This window comes from Rhinichthys klamathensis, unplaced genomic scaffold (genome assembly GCF_029890125.1).
Source record: "Rhinichthys klamathensis goyatoka isolate OS25496 unplaced genomic scaffold, OSU_Roscu_1.1 h1tg000278l_1, whole genome shotgun sequence".
NCBI lineage: Eukaryota > Metazoa > Chordata > Actinopteri > Cypriniformes > Leuciscidae > Rhinichthys > Rhinichthys klamathensis.
In genome coordinates, this window is record NW_026606797.1 from 406,979 (window position 1) to 427,343 (window position 20,365).

General features: G+C 42.8%; 1 protein-coding gene across 1 annotated transcript in view; it reads left to right on the top strand.

The window, feature by feature from the left end:
* The window catches only part of polr1a (RNA polymerase I subunit A), a 74,244-nt gene that overhangs the window by 21,972 nt on the left and 31,907 nt on the right, over positions 1-20,365 (top strand). The window contains exons 15-17 of the mRNA XM_056268960.1: positions 8,477-8,626; positions 9,316-9,499; positions 11,781-11,863. Coding sequence (XP_056124935.1) covers positions 8,477-8,626; positions 9,316-9,499; positions 11,781-11,863 — 417 coding nt within the window. The remainder of the gene's footprint in view (positions 1-8,476; positions 8,627-9,315; positions 9,500-11,780; positions 11,864-20,365) is intronic.

A 20,365-nucleotide genomic window follows, 5' to 3' on the forward strand; every position in this document is an offset into this window, starting at 1 on the left:
ACTCCGCTATACCGACAGCACATCTGCAAACACACACCGCTATACCGACAGCACATCTGCAAACGCACACCGCTATACCGACAGCACATCTGCAAACGCACTCCGCTATACCGACAGCACATCTGCGAACACACTCCGCTATACCGACAGCACATCTGCGAACGCACTCCGCTATACCGACAGCACATCTGCGAACGCACTCCGCTATACCGACAGCACATCTGCAAACGCACTCCGCTATACCGACAGCACATCTGCAAACGCACTCCGCTATACCGACAGCACATCTGCAAACACACTCCGCTATACCGACAGCACATCTGCGAACGCACTCCGCTATACCGACAGCACATCTGCAAACACACTCCGCTATACCGACAGCACATCTGCGAACGCACTCCGCTATACCGACAGCACATCTGCGAACGCACTCCGCTATACCGACAGCACATCTGCAAACACACACCGCTATACCGACAGCACATCTGCGAACGCACTCCGCTATACCGACAGCACATCTGCAAACCAGTGTTAATTTCGTTGACGAAAATAACGACGAAAATTATTCGTCAACGACATTTTTTCACAGACGAAAACGAGACGATAACTAAATAAAACCTAGTTTTGAATGACAAAGACTATGACGAAAATCTATTGACATTTTCGTCAACGAATAAAAACTAGACGAAAATGTTAGATAGTGACGATTTGGGAAGCGATCCGTCAGAACTGATGTCCTGAGCGTGTGTGATAGATGCGCACATTTGTAGGCTACTGTAACGTGATCTACCCCGCGGTCATAAAACGTTAAAAAATGTGACCGTCTGGGAGAATGAGTAGAGCAGACATATAGATCTGAATAAGAGTGACGATGCAAAAAAGAGTTCTATTCGGTGCGGTTTTCTGTGCGCACACACCTAACCCGAAGCGTGCAGTCATGCACAATACACCTACAGCGCGCGAGTAGGCTACTGAATTGAGCTCTCTTTCGTGTCTGAATGGACAAATACACACAACAGTCTGTCTAAATGTCCGTTTTTAGAGAGTATTCATGTAAACTATGCTGGTTATGTCTTAAACTGTGAGTGTATCGGATGTGCATCAGTGCAATTGTATCCGCATGTCATTGGACATGATCCGACGTCTTAAAGTGACAGTGGCAATAAACATAATGCGGTCCGTGTCCTTAATTTTGATCAAGCAACAAAAGAAAAAGAGAAAAGCATTCACTGTTTGTTAATAGCTTTAATAAGGATTAATTATATTGAATTCATACAAATAAATATGTCTGCTTGAAAGAATAAAGAATGATGTATGCAAGTAGTTATAAGGAATGCATATATCATTCATTGTAAAGAAGACTGTGTTGTACTTTAGGAAAAGTGGTTTTATTTAATTTTAAGATATTTTTTAAGTAACAGCAGTTAAATCTGTATCTGTATTGCATGTTCAAACTTAAAAATCATTCATATTAATAGGTTAATAGATGTTTTCTCCGGGAGTAAATGGGTTTGGAAATTTTAGAGAAATTCTAAATTAACGCATTACAATTGAACTAAACCCATTATATTTTAGTCGACTAAATCTACTGTAGATTTAGTCGACTAAAATGTTATTGTATTTCGTCGACTAAAACTAGACTAAAACTAAAACAATTCAGATGACTAAAATATGACTAAAACTAAATGCCATTTTAGTCAAAAGACTAAGACTAAAACTAAATCAAAATTTGCTGACAAAATTAACACTGCTGCAAACGCACACCGCTATACCGACAGCACATCTGCGAACGCACACCGCTATACCGACAGCACATCTGCAAACACACTCCGCTATACCGACAGCACATCTGCAAACACACTCCGCTATACCGACAGCACATCTGCAGACGCACACCGCTATACCGACAGCACATCTGCAGACGCACACCGCTATACCGACAGCACATCTGCAGACGCACACCGCTATACCGACAGCACATCTGCAAACACACTCCGCTATACCGACAGCACATCTGCAAACACACACCGCTATACCGACAGCACATCTGCAAACGCACTCCGCTATACCGACAGCACATCTGCAAACACACTCCGCTATACCGACAGCACATCTGCAAACACACTCCGCTATACCGACAGCACATCTGCAGACGCACACCGCTATACCGACAGCACATCTGCAAACACACACCGCTATACCGACAGCACATCTGCGAACGCACACCGCTATACCGACAGCACATCTGCAAACGCACTCCGCTATACCGACAGCACATCTGCAAACACACTCCGCTATACCGACAGCACATCTGCAAACACACACCGCTATACCGACAGCACATCTGCAAACACACACCGCTATACCGACAGCACATCTGCAAACGCACACCGCTATACCGACAGCACATCTGCAAACACACACCGCTATACCGACAGCACATCTGCAAACACACTCCGCTATACCGACAGCACATCTGCAAACACACTCCGCTATACCGACAGCACATCTGCAAACACACTCCGCTATACCGACAGCACATCTGCAAACACACTCCGCTATACCGACAGCACATCTGCAAACACACTCCGCTATACCGACAGCACATCTGCAAACACACTCCGCTATACCGACAGCACATCTGCAGACGCACACCGCTATACCGACAGCACATCTGCAAACGCACTCCGCTATACCGACAGCACATCTGCAAACGCACTCCGCTATACCGACAGCACATCTGCAAACACACTCCGCTATACCGACAGCACATCTGCAGACGCACACCGCTATACCGACAGCACATCTGCAAACACACACCGCTATACCGACAGCACATCTGCAAACACACTCCGCTATACCGACAGCACAACTGCAAACACACTCCGCTATACCGACAGCACATCTGCAAACGCACTCCGCTATACCGACAGCACATCTGCAAACGCACTCCGCTATACCGACAGCACATCTGCAAACGCACTCCGCTATACCGACAGCACATCTGCAAACACACTCCGCTATACCGACAGCACAACTGCAAACACACTCCGCTATACCGACAGCACATCTGCAAACGCACTCCGCTATACCGACAGCACAACTGCAAACACACTCCGCTATACCGACAGCACATCTGCAAACGCACTCCGCTATACCGACAGCACATCTGCAGACGCACACCGCTATACCGACAGCACATCTGCAGACGCACTCCGCTATACCGACAGCACATCTGCAAACGCACTCCGCTATACCGACAGCACATCTGCAAACACACTCCGCTATACCGACAGCACATCTGCAAACGCACACCGCTATACCGACAGCACATCTGCAAACACACTCCGCTATACCGACAGCACATCTGCAAACACACTCCGCTATACCGACAGCACATCTGCAAACGCACACCGCTATACCGACAGCACATCTGCAAACACACTCCGCTATACCGACAGCACATCTGCGAACACACTCCGCTATACCGACAGCACATCTGCGAACGCACACCGCTATACCGACAGCACATCTGCGAACACACTCCGCTATACCGACAGCACAACTGCAAACACACTCCGCTATACCGACAGCACATCTGCAAACACACTCCGCTATACCGACAGCACATCTGCAAACACACTCCGCTATACCGACAGCACATCTGCAAACACACTCCGCTATACCGACAGCACATCTGCGAACGCACTCCGCTATACCGACAGCACATCTGCGAACGCACACCGCTATACCGACAGCACATCTGCGAACACACTCCGCTATACCGACAGCACATCTGCAAACGCACTCCGCTATACCGACAGCACATCTGCAAACACACTCCGCTATACCGACAGCACATCTGCAAACGCACTCCGCTATACCGACAGCACATCTGCAAACACACTCCGCTATACCGACAGCACATCTGCAAACACACTCCGCTATACCGACAGCACATCTGCAGACACACTCCGCTATACCGACAGCACATCTGCAAACACACTCCGCTATACCGACAGCACATCTGCAAACACACACCGCTATACCGACAGCACATCTGCAAACACACACCGCTATACCGACAGCACATCTGCAAACACACTCCGCTATACCGACAGCACATCTGCGAACGCACTCCGCTATACCGACAGCACATCTGCAAACACACTCCGCTATACCGACAGCACATCTGCAAACGCACACCGCTATACCGACAGCACATCTGCAAACGCACTCCGCTATACCGACAGCACATCTGCAAACGCACTCCGCTATACCGACAGCACATCTGCAAACGCACTCCGCTATACCGACAGCACATCTGCAAACACACTCCGCTATACCGACAGCACATCTGCAAACGCACTCCGCTATACCGACAGCACATCTGCAAACACACTCCGCTATACCGACAGCACATCTGCAAACACACTCCGCTATACCGACAGCACATCTGCAGACACACTCCGCTATACCGACAGCACATCTGCAAACACACTCCGCTATACCGACAGCACATCTGCAAACACACACCGCTATACCGACAGCACATCTGCAAACACACACCGCTATACCGACAGCACATCTGCAAACACACACCGCTATACCGACAGCACATCTGCGAACGCACTCCGCTATACCGACAGCACATCTGCAAACACACTCCGCTATACCGACAGCACATCTGCAAACGCACACCGCTATACCGACAGCACATCTGCAGACGCACTCCGCTATACCGACAGCACATCTGCAAACACACTCCGCTATACCGACAGCACATCTGCAAACGCACTCCGCTATACCGACAGCACATCTGCAAACACACACCGCTATACCGACAGCACATCTGCAAACACACACCGCTATACCGACAGCACATCTGCAAACACACTCCGCTATACCGACAGCACATCTGCAAACGCACTCCGCTATACCGACAGCACATCTGCAAACGCACTCCGCTATACCGACAGCACATCTGCAAACGCACTCCGCTATACCGACAGCACATCTGCAAACGCACTCCGCTATACCGACAGCACATCTGCAAACGCACTCCGCTATACCGACAGCACATCTGCAAACGCACACCGCTATACCGACAGCACATCTGCAAACACACTCCGCTATACCGACAGCACATCTGCAAACACACTCCGCTATACCGACAGCACATCTGCAAACGCACTCCGCTATACCGACAGCACATCTGCAAACGCACTCCGCTATACCGACAGCACATCTGCAAACACACTCCGCTATACCGACAGCACATCTGCAAACACACTCCGCTATACCGACAGCACATCTGCAAACGCACTCCGCTATACCGACAGCACATCTGCAGACACACTCCGCTATACCGACAGCACATCTGCAAACACACTCCGCTATACCGACAGCACATCTGCAAACGCACACCGCTATACCGACAGCACATCTGCAAACCCACTCCGCTATACCGACAGCACATCTGCAGACACACTCCGCTATACCGACAGCACATCTGCAAACACACTCCGCTATACCGACAGCACATCTGCAGACACACTCCGCTATACCGACAGCACATCTGCAAACCCACTCCGCTATACCGACAGCACATCTGCAGACACACTCCGCTATACCGACAGCACATCTGCAAACACACTCCGCTATACCGACAGCACATCTGCAAACGCACACCGCTATACCGACAGCACATCTGCAAACGCACTCCGCTATACCGACAGCACATCTGCAAACACACTCCGCTATACCGACAGCACATCTGCAAACGCACTCCGCTATACCGACAGCACATCTGCAAACACACTCCGCTATACCGACAGCACATCTGCAAACACACTCCGCTATACCGACAGCACATCTGCAAACACACACCGCTATACCGACAGCACATCTGCAAACACACTCCGCTATACCGACAGCACATCTGCAAACGCACACCGCTATACCGACAGCACATCTGCAAACACACTCCGCTATACCGACAGCACATCTGCAAACACACTCCGCTATACCGACAGCACATCTGCAAACACACTCCGCTATACCGACAGCACATCTGCAAACGCACACCGCTATACCGACAGCACATCTGCAAACACACTCCGCTATACCGACAGCACATCTGCAAACGCACACCGCTATACCGACAGCACATCTGCAAACGCACACCGCTATACCGACAGCACATCTGCAAACACACTCCGCTATACCGACAGCACATCTGCAAACGCACACCGCTATACCGACAGCACATCTGCAAACACACTCCGCTATACCGACAGCACATCTGCAAACGCACTCCGCTATACCGACAGCACATCTGCAAACGCACACCGCTATACCGACAGCACATCTGCAAACACACTCCGCTATACCGACAGCACATCTGCAAACGCACTCCGCTATACCGACAGCACATCTGCAAACGCACACCGCTATACCGACAGCACATCTGCAAACACACTCCGCTATACCGACAGCACATCTGCAAACACACTCCGCTATACCGACAGCACATCTGCAAACGCACTCCGCTATACCGACAGCACATCTGCAAACACACTCCGCTATACCGACAGCACATCTGCAAACACACTCCGCTATACCGACAGCACATCTGCAAACGCACTCCGCTATACCGACAGCACATCTGCAGACACACTCCGCTATACCGACAGCACATCTGCAAACGCACACCGCTATACCGACAGCACATCTGCAAACCCACTCCGCTATACCGACAGCACATCTGCAGACACACTCCGCTATACCGACAGCACATCTGCAAACACACTCCGCTATACCGACAGCACATCTGCAGACACACTCCGCTATACCGACAGCACATCTGCAAACCCACTCCGCTATACCGACAGCACATCTGCAGACACACTCCGCTATACCGACAGCACATCTGCAAACACACTCCGCTATACCGACAGCACATCTGCAAACGCACACCGCTATACCGACAGCACATCTGCAAACGCACTCCGCTATACCGACAGCACATCTGCAAACACACTCCGCTATACCGACAGCACATCTGCAAACGCACACCGCTATACCGACAGCACATCTGCAAACACACTCCGCTATACCGACAGCACATCTGCAAACACACTCCGCTATACCGACAGCACATCTGCAAACACACACCGCTATACCGACAGCACATCTGCAAACACACTCCGCTATACCGACAGCACATCTGCAAACACACTCCGCTATACCGACAGCACATCTGCAAACACACTCCGCTATACCGACAGCACATCTGCAAACGCACACCGCTATACCGACAGCACATCTGCAAACACACTCCGCTATACCGACAGCACATCTGCAAACACACTCCGCTATACCGACAGCACATCTGCAAACGCACACCGCTATACCGACAGCACATCTGCAAACGCACACCGCTATACCGACAGCACATCTGCGAACACACACCGCTATACCGACAGCACATCTGCGAACACACTCCGCTATACCGACAGCACATCTGCAAACACACACCGCTATACCGAGGGCACAGTTGTTCACACACACCACCGGTCAAACGCTTGGGGTCGGTGAGGTTTTTAAAAGAAGGCTCTTCTGCTCACCAAGGCTGCATTTATTTGATAAAAACAATACAAAAATACAGTAAAACAGTGAAATATTATTCCAGTGTAAATCAGCTGTTTTCTATGTGAATATATAGTAAAGTGTAATTTATTCCTGTGATCAAAGCTGAATGTTCAGCATCATTACTCCAGTCTTCAGTGTCACATGATCCTTCAGAAATCACTCTAATATGTTATTTACATTTTTATTTCAGGATTTTTTGATGAATAGAAAGTTCAAAAGAACAGTGTTTATTTGAAATAGAATCTTTTGTAACATTATAAACGTCTTTACTGTCACTTTTGATCAAGTAAATTCATCCTTGATGGATAAAAGTATAGATTTCTTTCCCCCAAAAAATTAAATAAAAAATCGCACTGACCCCAAACTTGTTAACGGTAGTGTATAATGTTACAGAAGCTTCTAAGAATCCTGAAATAAAAATTGTACACAACTGTATTCAACACTGATAATAATCATAAATGTATCTTGAGCATCAGATCCTCATATTAGAGTGATTTCTGAAGGATCATGTGACTCTGAAGACTGGAGTAATGATGCTGAAAATTCAGCTTTGATCACAGGAATAAATTACACTTTACTATATATTCACATAGAAAACAGCTGATTTACACTGGAATAATAATTCACAATATTTCTGTGTATTTTTTATCAAATAAATGCAGCCTTGGTGAGCAGAAGAGACTTCTTACTGTAAAATCGTATCTATCCCAAGCGTTTGACCAGTGGTGTGTGTGTTGAGACTCCCGAATGCATTCTCCCAGAAGCCCGAAAACTGATACATTGACTTGCATGAATACCAACATGTCGTTGTTGTGTTTTCAAGGTGGTGTCAACCCTCTTGCTGAACGTCATCCCAGAAAACTGCATCCCTTTAAACTTGACGGGAAAGGCGAAGATTCCCAGTAAAGCCTGGGTGAAGGAACCTCCCAGATCTGTTCCCGGATACAGTCCCGAGTCTATGTGTGAATCCCAGGTGATTAGGGAATATACTGACAGGGCTTCAGTCTTTACACTGTGTGTGTGTGTGTGTGTGTGTGTGTGTGTGTGTGTGTGTGTGTGTGTGTGTGTGTGTGAACATGATAGTTATTGTAGTTCTAGACTAAATGTGAGCACTCATCTCACTTGCACAAAAAAAAGATTCAATATTTCTCAAAATGAATAAATGTGAAATGCAGAATCTGATTACTATGCAAACCTCCAATAACTAAATATGTTTCATAAAACATACATTTGTATGCATTTAATTGGACCAATGCATACAATGGTCACTTTATGGACCAATGTACTTGCTTCTGACCTTCAATTATTCAGTTAACCATAAGCATTGTTTTGTTAAAGTAAGTGTTGAGCGTTCCTCTCCTGCGTCCTCTTCCTCTGTTGTCCAGAACAGCCTCAGCTGAAGGGTTGCTGGTTTGCTTTCCTCTACTGAACACATGTGAATCTGCATTCCCTTCAGCCTGAGGCTTATTATTTCACTTTTGGTGTGAAAGGGTCTTTACATTTGCCCAAAAATATAATTTTATTTTTATTTAAAAAAACAAGCCCATTAGTTACTTTTTAAGGGAGTAACTCAATATTGTAATGCATTACAAAGTACCTTTCCCCAACACAAGTGAGCAAGCGTTGTAGTGTTTGACCGTGTTTTCCCGGTGTGTGTGTCAGGTGGTGATCCGCCAGGGCGAGCTCCTGATGGGCGTTCTGGATAAGGCTCAGTACGGCAGCTCGGCGTACGGCCTGGTCCACTGCTGCTACGAGCTGTACGGCGGACAGACCAGCGGGAAACTGCTCAGCTGCCTCGCGCGACTCTTCACCGCTTTCCTGCAGCTCTACCGCGGCTTCACCCTGGGTAACACACACACACACACCCCTGGGTAACACACACACACACACCCCTGGGTAACACACACACACACACACCCCTGGGTAACACACACACAACCCTGGGTAACACACACACCCCTGGTTAACACACACACACCCCATGGGTAACACACACACACACACCCCATGGGTAACACACACACACACACCCCTGGGTAACACACACACACCCCTGGGTAACACACACACATCCCTGGGTAACACACACACACACCCCCCTGGGTAACACACACCCCCCTGGGTAACACACACACACCCCTGGGTAACACACACACACCTGGGTAACACACACACCCCTGGGTAACACATACACACACACACACCCCTGGGTAACACACACACACCCCTGGGTAACACACACACACCTGGGTAACACACACACCCCTGGGTAACACACACACACCTGGGTAACACACACACCCCTGGGTAACACACACACACACACACACACACCCCTGGGTAACACACACACACCCCTGGGTAACACACACACACCCCTGGTTAACACACACACACCCCATGGGTAACACACACACACACACCCCATGGGTAACACACACACACACACCCTGGGTAACACACACACACCCCTGGGTAACACACACACACACACCCCTGGGTAACACACACACACCCCTGGGTAACACACACACACACACACACCCCTGGGTAACACACACACACCCCTGGGTAACACACACACACCTGGGTAACACACACACCCCTGGGTAACACATACACACACACACACCCCTGGGTAACACACACACACCCCTGGGTAACACATACACACACACACACCCCTGGGTAACACACACACACCCCTGGGTAACACACACATACACACCCCTGGGTAACACACACACACACACCAGACACCCCTGGGTAACACACACACACACACACACCCGTGGGTAACACACACACACACACCAGACACCCCTGGGTAACACACACACACACACCCCTGGGTAACACACACACAGACACCCCTGGGTAACACACACACACACACACACCTGGGTAACACACACACACACACACTCCTGAATAACACACACCCACTCCTGAATAACACGCACACTCCCCTGGGTAACACACACACTCCCCTGGGTAACACACACACTCCCCTGGGTAACACACACACAGACACCCCTGGGTAACACACACACTCCCCTGGGTAACACACACACAGACACCCCTGGGTAACACACACACACACACACACACCTGGGTAACACACACACACACTCCTGAATAACACACACCCACTCCTGAATAACACGCACACTCCCCTGGGTAACACACACACTCCCCTGGGTAACACACACACTCCCCTGGGTAACACACACACACACACCCCTGGGTAACACACACACACCCCTGGGTAACACACACACTCCCCTGGGTAACACACACACTCCCCTGGGTAACACACACACTCCCCTGGGTAACACACACACTCCCCTGGGTAACACACCCACTCCTGAATAACACGCACACTCCCCTGGGTAACACACACACTCCCCTGGGTAACACACACACTCCCCTGGGTAACACACACACACACACCCCTGGGTAACACACCACACACCCCTGGGTAACACACCCCTGTGGACGAGCCGTAACAGGCACACACTGGCCCGAGGGACTGTTAAAGGGATAGTTCACTTTGAAATTAATTTTTGATATGTTTTAGCTTACCTCAAGGGCATCCAAGATGTAGGTGTCTTTGTGTCCGCAGTATTTTCAATTTTGATATTTTTAGGTCAAACCGTTCTTGATCAAACACGATCAGGTTATTTAATGTTCAAGATAAAACACACATATAATCTCCCAGCATCAGCTGTAACATGCAGGCCTGTGAACAGTGGAGGAACACTAACACCGGCTTTTGGGGGATAGATACAAAAATATGGGGAAAATCGATTCATGGCCTTTGAGAATCCATTTTGAATCGACCACATTTTAAAAACTCTTTTATTTACAACATGTTTTTGAAGCGCTGATCATTGCAGCCAATCAGAGACATATCTAATGAGCGCGTGAACACAACGGCCAATCAGAGGAGTTTACGAGTCATCAGCGCTCAAAGCGGCGCAGTTTTTACTGAAGTCGCTACTTTTGACATCACCACACACTGCTCATCCGCGTCACACACTGCTCATCCGCGTCACACACTGCCAACTCGCCTCGCTCACACTCAGAATGAGGACTTGTGTTTGACTCTCATGTGCTTCTGACAGGTGTGGAGGACATTCTAGTCAAAGATGGAGCCAACAAACAAAGAAGGAAAATTATCCAGAAGTCAGTCTCATGCGGCTCCAAGGTACATCGTTCTATCATTACCATCAAACTGTGTGACTGTCTAAAACATGTATATGCTTGTTGTAGAGCTGTACGATTATTCGTTAAAAGATCACAATCTTGATTCAAACACACACTCGATCTTATTCCTAAATGACAGCGATTCGGCTCTTATGTCTATTAAACCTTTAATCACAGGAACGTTCAGATCTGTGTTCTGATCCAGAGAGCCGTCGTCATGTGTAGATATGAAACCGCTTCACAAACAGGCTTTTCAACCTCAGTTTCATTATTTCTGTCTTACAATAGTTCATATCACAGTTCTGAGATAAACGTTTATAGTTCAGATATAAATAGTGATGTCAACAATAACGGTTAAAATAGAGAAAATAATCTAATGAAAGTAACTTGATTCTTCAAATGAAGATTGTATCAATTACATCGTTACACCAGTAGGTGGCGACGCGTGCCGGTTAGCCCTCTGGTGCTCTTCGCCTGTCGAAAAATTACAGATTATTTTATTTATTTATTTTCCAATGAGATCTATGTACTGTATTTTAATTCAATAATGTTTTTTATTTAATATTTTGTATTTATGGGGGATTTTATGGTGCTAAATTATATTTACGCTGTATTTATAATACATTTATTCTCTTATTGAGCATAGACCTGAAAATAACATTTCCAACTTAACCCCCTGGGGTCGGCTATCGCGCCGGCGCGATAGGCAGACTTTTTTTCTTATCAGTGCAAAAGAGACTCAAAATACTCTGTTGATTTTAATCTTACATGTAAGTGTTATACATCAGTCGATCCTGTTTAGTGTATATTATTTTTCTGTATACTCACAATAAAAACAAAGTGTTGTGCTTTTTGTCAAATGAAGAAAAATAAACATGATGCGAGTTTTGCCTTCTCTCTGTCAGTGCAGTCCATTCTGAAACGCGTCCGAAAAATGAACTCTAACTCTGCAAATACTTGTCATACAGGCACGAGAGATTTTTCTTTATGAAGCTTGAATTCTCTTCTTTTCAATGAAGTAATTTATATAAAAAACAAATATTCTCAGTTTATGTAATCTGTATGAAAAGAGAGTGCTGTCAGTATTTTTTTCCCCAGCTCATTACACTTCATTACGCGTTAATCTGACACGCCCACGGAGAACGCGCGCTATTCAAACGCAAATGTTGAGGCAAGCCATGACAATGCCCACATCAGCCGTTCCACCGCGGAGGTAAAATGTGGGGTGTATTTGCTACCTTTTACCGCTAAGAGGCGCTACAATCATAGACTCTGAAAAGTGTTCGTTTATTCTCTCTAATGCGTAATCTGCTGCTCATTCAGAGCGATTGAAAGCTGGTAGCAGATGAATTCAACAAGTGAAACGTAGTTAAAATAATTCATAATCACAATACTGAAATTAGGCTGAAATACTGAAATGAAATTGAATAAATAATGAAAACATAAAACATTGCAATAAAAACATTTAGGCTACATCAATGAAGCTTTACAAGAGCATAAGACTTTAACTCTAACAGCGTACAAACGGTGGCTCAGTGATCAACGCATCAACACGAGCTTCAGGGAGTTTCAATCGACCCGAGATCGAATCTCAATGTGGCATACATGTTGTTAACCGATGTTGGCCAACAGCGTTTATATTTTACCTTCTTGATGCTTAAATAGCTAACTGTTTATAACTGTTTACTTATTTAAAGTCAAGAGTTTTGTTTAATTATCATTACAACATAAATTTGCTACATTCCAGTAGAACCGCAGCCGCTGCACAAAGGACACAAACTGATGAAGGAAGATTGTCAGCCGAGTGCATTAGTCTGCTCGTCTTTAGTCTGCTAAATTATTGTGTAATGTAAAAGAACACTAAAATTACTTAAGTTTGAAACCAAGTTCGAACATTTCAAGGTTTAAATAAAGTGTTTTTTTTTTATTTAAAACAGGGTTGCATCGGGTTTAGAGTTTATTTCTTTTGCGATGCAAAATAAGAAACACTAGGCTAATATTATTCTTGCGACATTTTAAATTTGTATTGCCAAATAAATGACATTAAACAATTAAAACAGTAGGCCTACAAAACGAAAATTGTCCAAAGCAACATAATTAAATTAAAACATGCGTTTTTCTTTGCCTCTCTCGCGCTGAATCTCTTTTTAACAAGTTTATTTAGTCTCCCTCGCTCTCCATATGAAAGAGGAACATTAACACCTAGGCCTATTGTCCTGCGCGCTCGATAGGCTACAGCACTGAACTGTCCCTCCAACCCCCCACCGGCTATTGGAGTCTGAGGCTGATTTAACACAAAGAGAAGTCGTAATTCACACTTAAATCGCTATTCTAGACAGTGTTGATAATGAAGGAATTAAATGATTTAAGTTACATGTAGCCTAGTGAAATTTCTGTCATAAAAGTTTATTACTAAATATTTCATTATTTCAATAATTGATGAAATAAAACTGGTTTGGGCCAGCTTTTTCCAAGCAAAACTAAATATAATCTGAAAAAACGCATGTTTGTTGTCATGAACAAAATGTTCAACTTAATATTAAATTCTACAGGGATCTTTGGATCCTTTCAACCAGGCATGCAATTTGTGAATTAAGTTTTTATTATTTTTTTTATTATTCAAATAAATATCGAACCACGGTGCTTCGTGGTAATGCTGCTAAATTAAATAACATGTAGGCCTATAGAATAATTATGAACTTAAATGAAACAATATCGCAACATTTCGACAAATACATTATTTGATCTGTTTTTACATTTTAATTCAGGGCGATTTAGCCTGCTACATTTCATTAGAGCGAGATTTTCACCCTTGTCATTTTCTCATTGGGAAGCGCTTACAGGCTACATGTTTGAGTAGATCCTCTGTACCTCTCGTTTTCATATGGATTACATAATCAGATAACATTTATTAGCCTGAATATTTAGACATTTAAAGGCATTAGACAGAGCCGATTTCTTATAGTGACTGAGCTGAAGTGGCTTTCGGTTCATTTTTGTGACGCGCAGTTCCCGGAGACAGAGACGACAGATAAACTTTTGTCGTTAGCAAAAGTTCGAATAAAACCCGATTTTAGAAAAATGCATAGGGCCACTCGGCGTGGTCTGCCAAAACACTTAATTATAAACTTCAATATTTCATTCAAAATAATCTCAAAACGCTTTGTGAAATTTTGAAAAGCCGTGCATGCATTAAGGCCACTTGAACTAATGGACAACTGAAACGCTGGTTTTGATTTTATTGTTTATCGTTGTTTAAACGTGCTTGTTCTGTTGCATATCTCTATTTTATATTTGATATGGTCTATTGGTGAAGTAGCCTATAGCATTGATTAGCTGTGGAGGGAGGGGTGTGGGGATTCAAATAATTCAGCAGAAGCAGGGATGTTTAGACCAGAAGGAAATCCCCGTCCCCCTGGCAAATCACACTTTACTTAAAACCATGTTTTTAAAAACTCTAGGTTGTAGGGAATCAAAAAAATAATAATAATAGGCCTAATAAAAAAAATATATATATATATTGGCTATATATATAAAATTACTTTTTTTACAGAACTGCTTTTGAAATTACGATTGGCCTCATACGATTGGTACAGATGCAAAGTCGTTCTGTTGGATACTATTGTTCCTTAGTGTAAAATGGAAATGCATGGTAATTTTATTTTATAAATATAAGCAAAAAACTGTATGGTGTAACAGAGTTTTAGAGCTACACAAATCTCTCTGCATTAATAAATATAAAATTTGCAGTAGACCATGTTTGTTCGGGATTTGAACCCATGTCATCTTGATGATCGAACCGTCAGTTCTACCGCTCGGCTATGAATTTTCTCACTGAGAAATGCCCAAACGTTTGTTTCTCACATAAGCGAGAAAACGTTTTGTCGTTAGCCAGAGAGTGTAGGCCTACTTTAGCCTACATGAATAAAAGTAGACCTTTTACAGTTTTAAAAGATGATATCTTATCTGTATGACCAACAATTACGCAGTAAGTTCTTTTAGCTGTTATGAGAAAAATAAATTCAAATGAACGCGCCGCCGCGTTTGTCAAACTCTAATTCAACATGCCAGAATAAAGCCAGATTTTAGAATAATGCATAGCCACTCGGCGTGGTGTGCCAAAATACCCTAATTATAAACTTCAATATTTCATTCAAAACCATCTCAAAACGCTTTGTGACATTTTAAAAAGCCGTGAATGTATTAAGGCCACTGGAACCAGGATCGTAACTGCAACGCGCTGCATGTCTCAATACAGGAGCAGAAGCGCTGGTTCAGATTGTATTGTTTGTTGTTTAAACGTGCATGTTGCATATTTAAAAATATTTGTTTAAAAATAAATGTTTGTTGTAGGCTTATTTGCAAATTACCATAACTTGTAGAATTTCATCCTTACTGTTAATTGACATTAGCCCCACTTACGTTTTGATAAATGTCCCTTTGCGCCACCTGGCGGTCATTTCGCGAACGACTTTGAAATGCGACTGGTTTATTTTTATTGTATTGGTCTACTTTAAAAAATAATACTTTATAAGACATTTATGGAAAAAGACTATTTTCTTTTCAAGATTCTGTAGAATGGCCCATATAGCATTTGACTAGAATTTGTTTCCAGGTATGACTAAAAATGTGCTTTTGGCTTTCATTTATATTTTGATTGTTTGTATATATATATATATATATATATATATATATATATATATATATATATATATATATATATATATATATATATATATATATGTGTGTGTGTGTGTATATATATATATATATATATATTTAGGCTATATATATACAAGAAAGAATGCAATGACAATATATATATATATTTTCCTTGCATTATTTCTTGTGTGACACCCCTGAATGAAAGGCTCATTATTATGCAGGGTCACTGTCTGAGAACCACTTAATATTCATGATAGGGGTTGGGCCGTTCCGCCCATCTGCATATTGCCTTGGCAAACAAAAAAAATGTTTTTCACAATTTAAAACAATCTATTGGTTTATGTGAATGATTAGGAAGGATGATTTTCAGATCATTTTGAAGCCAGAACTCGAAGCGTCAACATCCATTTGTCAAAAGTCTTGTGGACACATATTTAGTATTTGTTTTGTGGTCTTATTTCAGCAGCTTTCATTTTAATTTTTTTCAATAACCACGCATAAACAATATTCTCTTAAAAATACAAACAATGTACATACAAGTTGCTCACAGATTATGGTAGCCCTGTTTGTGCTATATAGAGTGAATTTACACCTTTGCCATTAACATGTTTATAAATAACTGAAAAAAGCACAAATGTAAGGGCATCACAGAACATCCAAATGGCCCCAAAAACACCTCAGACCCCAGAGGGTTAAACTGTGGTAAATATTGAATGCTTTAGAGCGACAGACTTCAGTTTGATCTCTTTTCAAACAGGACACTTAGAAGATTATTGCTGATGTAAAAAAAAGTTTAAAAAAGTGAAGTCTTAAAGGTCCCGTTCTTCATGTTTCGCGTGTAAAAAAACACTGTATTTTTCACACAATTTACTTATCTGTATACCGCTGTTTTCACTGTCCAAAAAACGGCCCGATGACTTCCTTGTTCTATGAAGTCCCTCCTTCAGAAACACGTAACGAGTTCTGATTGTGCCAGCGGTTCCTGTGTTGTGATTGGACAGCAGCTTATCGCACGTTGCCCGGAAAGGTCACGCCTCTTACCATAAATTGGAGATTCATGCGCAGCTGAAGTGCTTCTTCTCCGTGGGAGCGCAACAAGACCACGGCCCCTTTTTTTGTGTATTCCCGTGGGCGGAGATTAGTCAAAAAACTGTTCTAGTTACGTCATTAAAAAGGAAGTAGAGGGATGTAGTCCAAACCGGCCGTTCGCTGTATGCTTTGAAAGGGGACTTCTGTTAAATAAAATATCTCGCTAGGCATTGAACTTTGAGCTTTATAATTTTACAGGTATTATTTATGCTCTAACAGCAACATTACACACTAACTAAAGTTTGAAAAATGGAATCGCGAAGAACGGGACCTTTAAAGTCCCCTTGTATCAATCATTTTATCCCTTAAAGGGATACTCCACCCAAAAATTTAAATTCTGTCATCATTTACTCACCCTCCGAAGTTCCAATCGTTCTTCAAAATATCTTCCTTTGTGTTCAGCAGAAGAAAGAAACTCATACAGGTTTGCAACAACTTGAGGGTGAGTAAATGATGACAGAATTTTCATTTTTGGGTGGAGTATCCCTTTAAAACTAATCTTTTATCACCAAAATGACATATTTAAAAGTTTTTTCCTTAAAAAAAATTTTTCTTCATGCATTAACATATCTTGAATGTAACACGACACCCTTGCCTCGTTTAGTATGCGTGGTTCTATGAATATGCAAATGAGCCCCGCCTCCACTCACTCACTCAGCTCAGAGATCCACTGGTTGACGATCACACGTTGATCTGATTGGTTACAAGGTCGTTTGTGACGTCAGAAACACCAGCGATTTCAAACCGTGTTTTTGAGACTGTCTTTGGTTCACTGCAGTTTTAAGGAGAAAATACTCAGCAATGCTGTCGACTTATGAACTTACACATGGATTGTCTTAAAGCGTATTAAAAACACCACATAGACACATAAACAACATTAAAAGCTGGATTTTCCCCACAGGGGGACTTTAACCCTCTGGAGTTCTTCGTTTTCCAGTCACACTCAAGACTTTCGCGGTCAAAAGTGACCGGACCCCTGAAATCAATTTTTATTTTTTTTCAGTAAAATCAATGAAATTTATTTTTGTTCAATAATATTTTTTCTTTTTTGTGTTTTGAGAGAATTTTATGAAAATAATTAATATTTATGCAATAATTATGATCAATTTTTTCCCATTGAATATAATAGAAAATTTATATATATATATTATTTTTATTATTTTTTAATTAATGCTGTATTTCAGGTTAAAGTGGATCCTTGGCCTATAGAAAACATTTTTTTAAATCACATTGGAGCCATCTGGTGGATGTAGTGAGCATAATTATCATGCAATATCATATTTTAACCACTAGATGGATTTACAGCCTCTGTAGAAAGGCTTGTGAATTCTAGTTGTTTTTGCACATATTTGCCTATTTTTTTCAGGTTGTGGATTTTAATTTATAATAAGTGATTCTCAAAGACTATTTTTGTCAAGTTTTTTGTTTGTTTGGTTGTTTTATTTTATTTTTTAAAAAATAAAATAAAAATTATATTATTTTCGCATAGACATGAAAATCACTATCCAAACTTAAATGGTTGTAATTCAAGAATGCTTTGGAATATAGACCTATGGTTGGTCTTGTTTTAAAGAAGATTTTTCAGATTTGCCAGATTATTGTAGAAGTGAAAGAAATTATGAAAGTGAAACAGAAAAAAAGTTATGAAAGTTTGAGTTAATAAAAATGAACAATGTAAAATTTTTATTATTTATATTTTATATAAAATATATATATTATAAAATATATTTTACTCTAAAACTGCAAGAAAATGAAAGCCAAAAATCTTAAGAAGTTGTGTTCCAAATTTTAGGTTGATATCTCAAAAAATAAGCTTTCAGTCAAGATTTTATTTTGGCGCATACCAAACTTTTTCACTAGATGCATGGAACGCCAAGCTTCCTTACTGACCAAATAAGGGCGCCTCCATTTTCATATATGTTTTGAGTGATCTGAACCATGTATTTCCATAATTTTCATACAATTTATGAAGTAGACATCCTATTCAGAAGTAGTATGGGTAGTTTGACAGTATTTGATTTGAATTCAACCTCTAATAAACACATCAAAAGAGCACATATGTGCTGCAATAGGCCTGGAGGTTACTAGGGAAGAATTCCATCGTTTGATCTTACACTGTGTGTGTGTGTGTGTGTGTGTGTGTGTGCGTGTGTTCAAGAGAGAGAGACATAGTGTGTGACCTTTGCATTTTGGACCCAATGTCTCCCCTTTATTTGATTCATTGATTTGATTTCACATATTCTCACATTTCTCTGTTACAGTTTCACCAGTCTCATATTTCCCTATGTGTCTGTGTCTGTGTGTGTGTGTGTGTGTGAGCATGTCTATTTTGCAACCTTGATGGCTTACAGTCTCATGCTTTCATATCTGTGTGCTTTTTATTCCTTACATTGATGAATAATTGCTTTTATTTCACACATTTCCCAAAATTAGCTTTTGCAATGACACACGTTCATTTGTGTGTGCGTGTGTTTTTGTGTGTATAAGTGTGTGTGTGTGTGAGTGTATTTGTCTGTTTTGCACTCTTGATGTTTTAGAGATTCACCCCTTCACTGTGTTATGCTTTTTTTCTGCATCGTGGCTGATTTGTAGATTGTACGCACAAAAAACCTCTGTATTTTCATATTTTTGCCATTTTCCCATTCATATCCTATGGCCGGTCATTTTTGACCGAAGGCCATGAGTGTGACTATTTTTTTTACGACCACTTAGACTTTTCAAATCATGTCCCCAATTTTTTTGTGTGTTC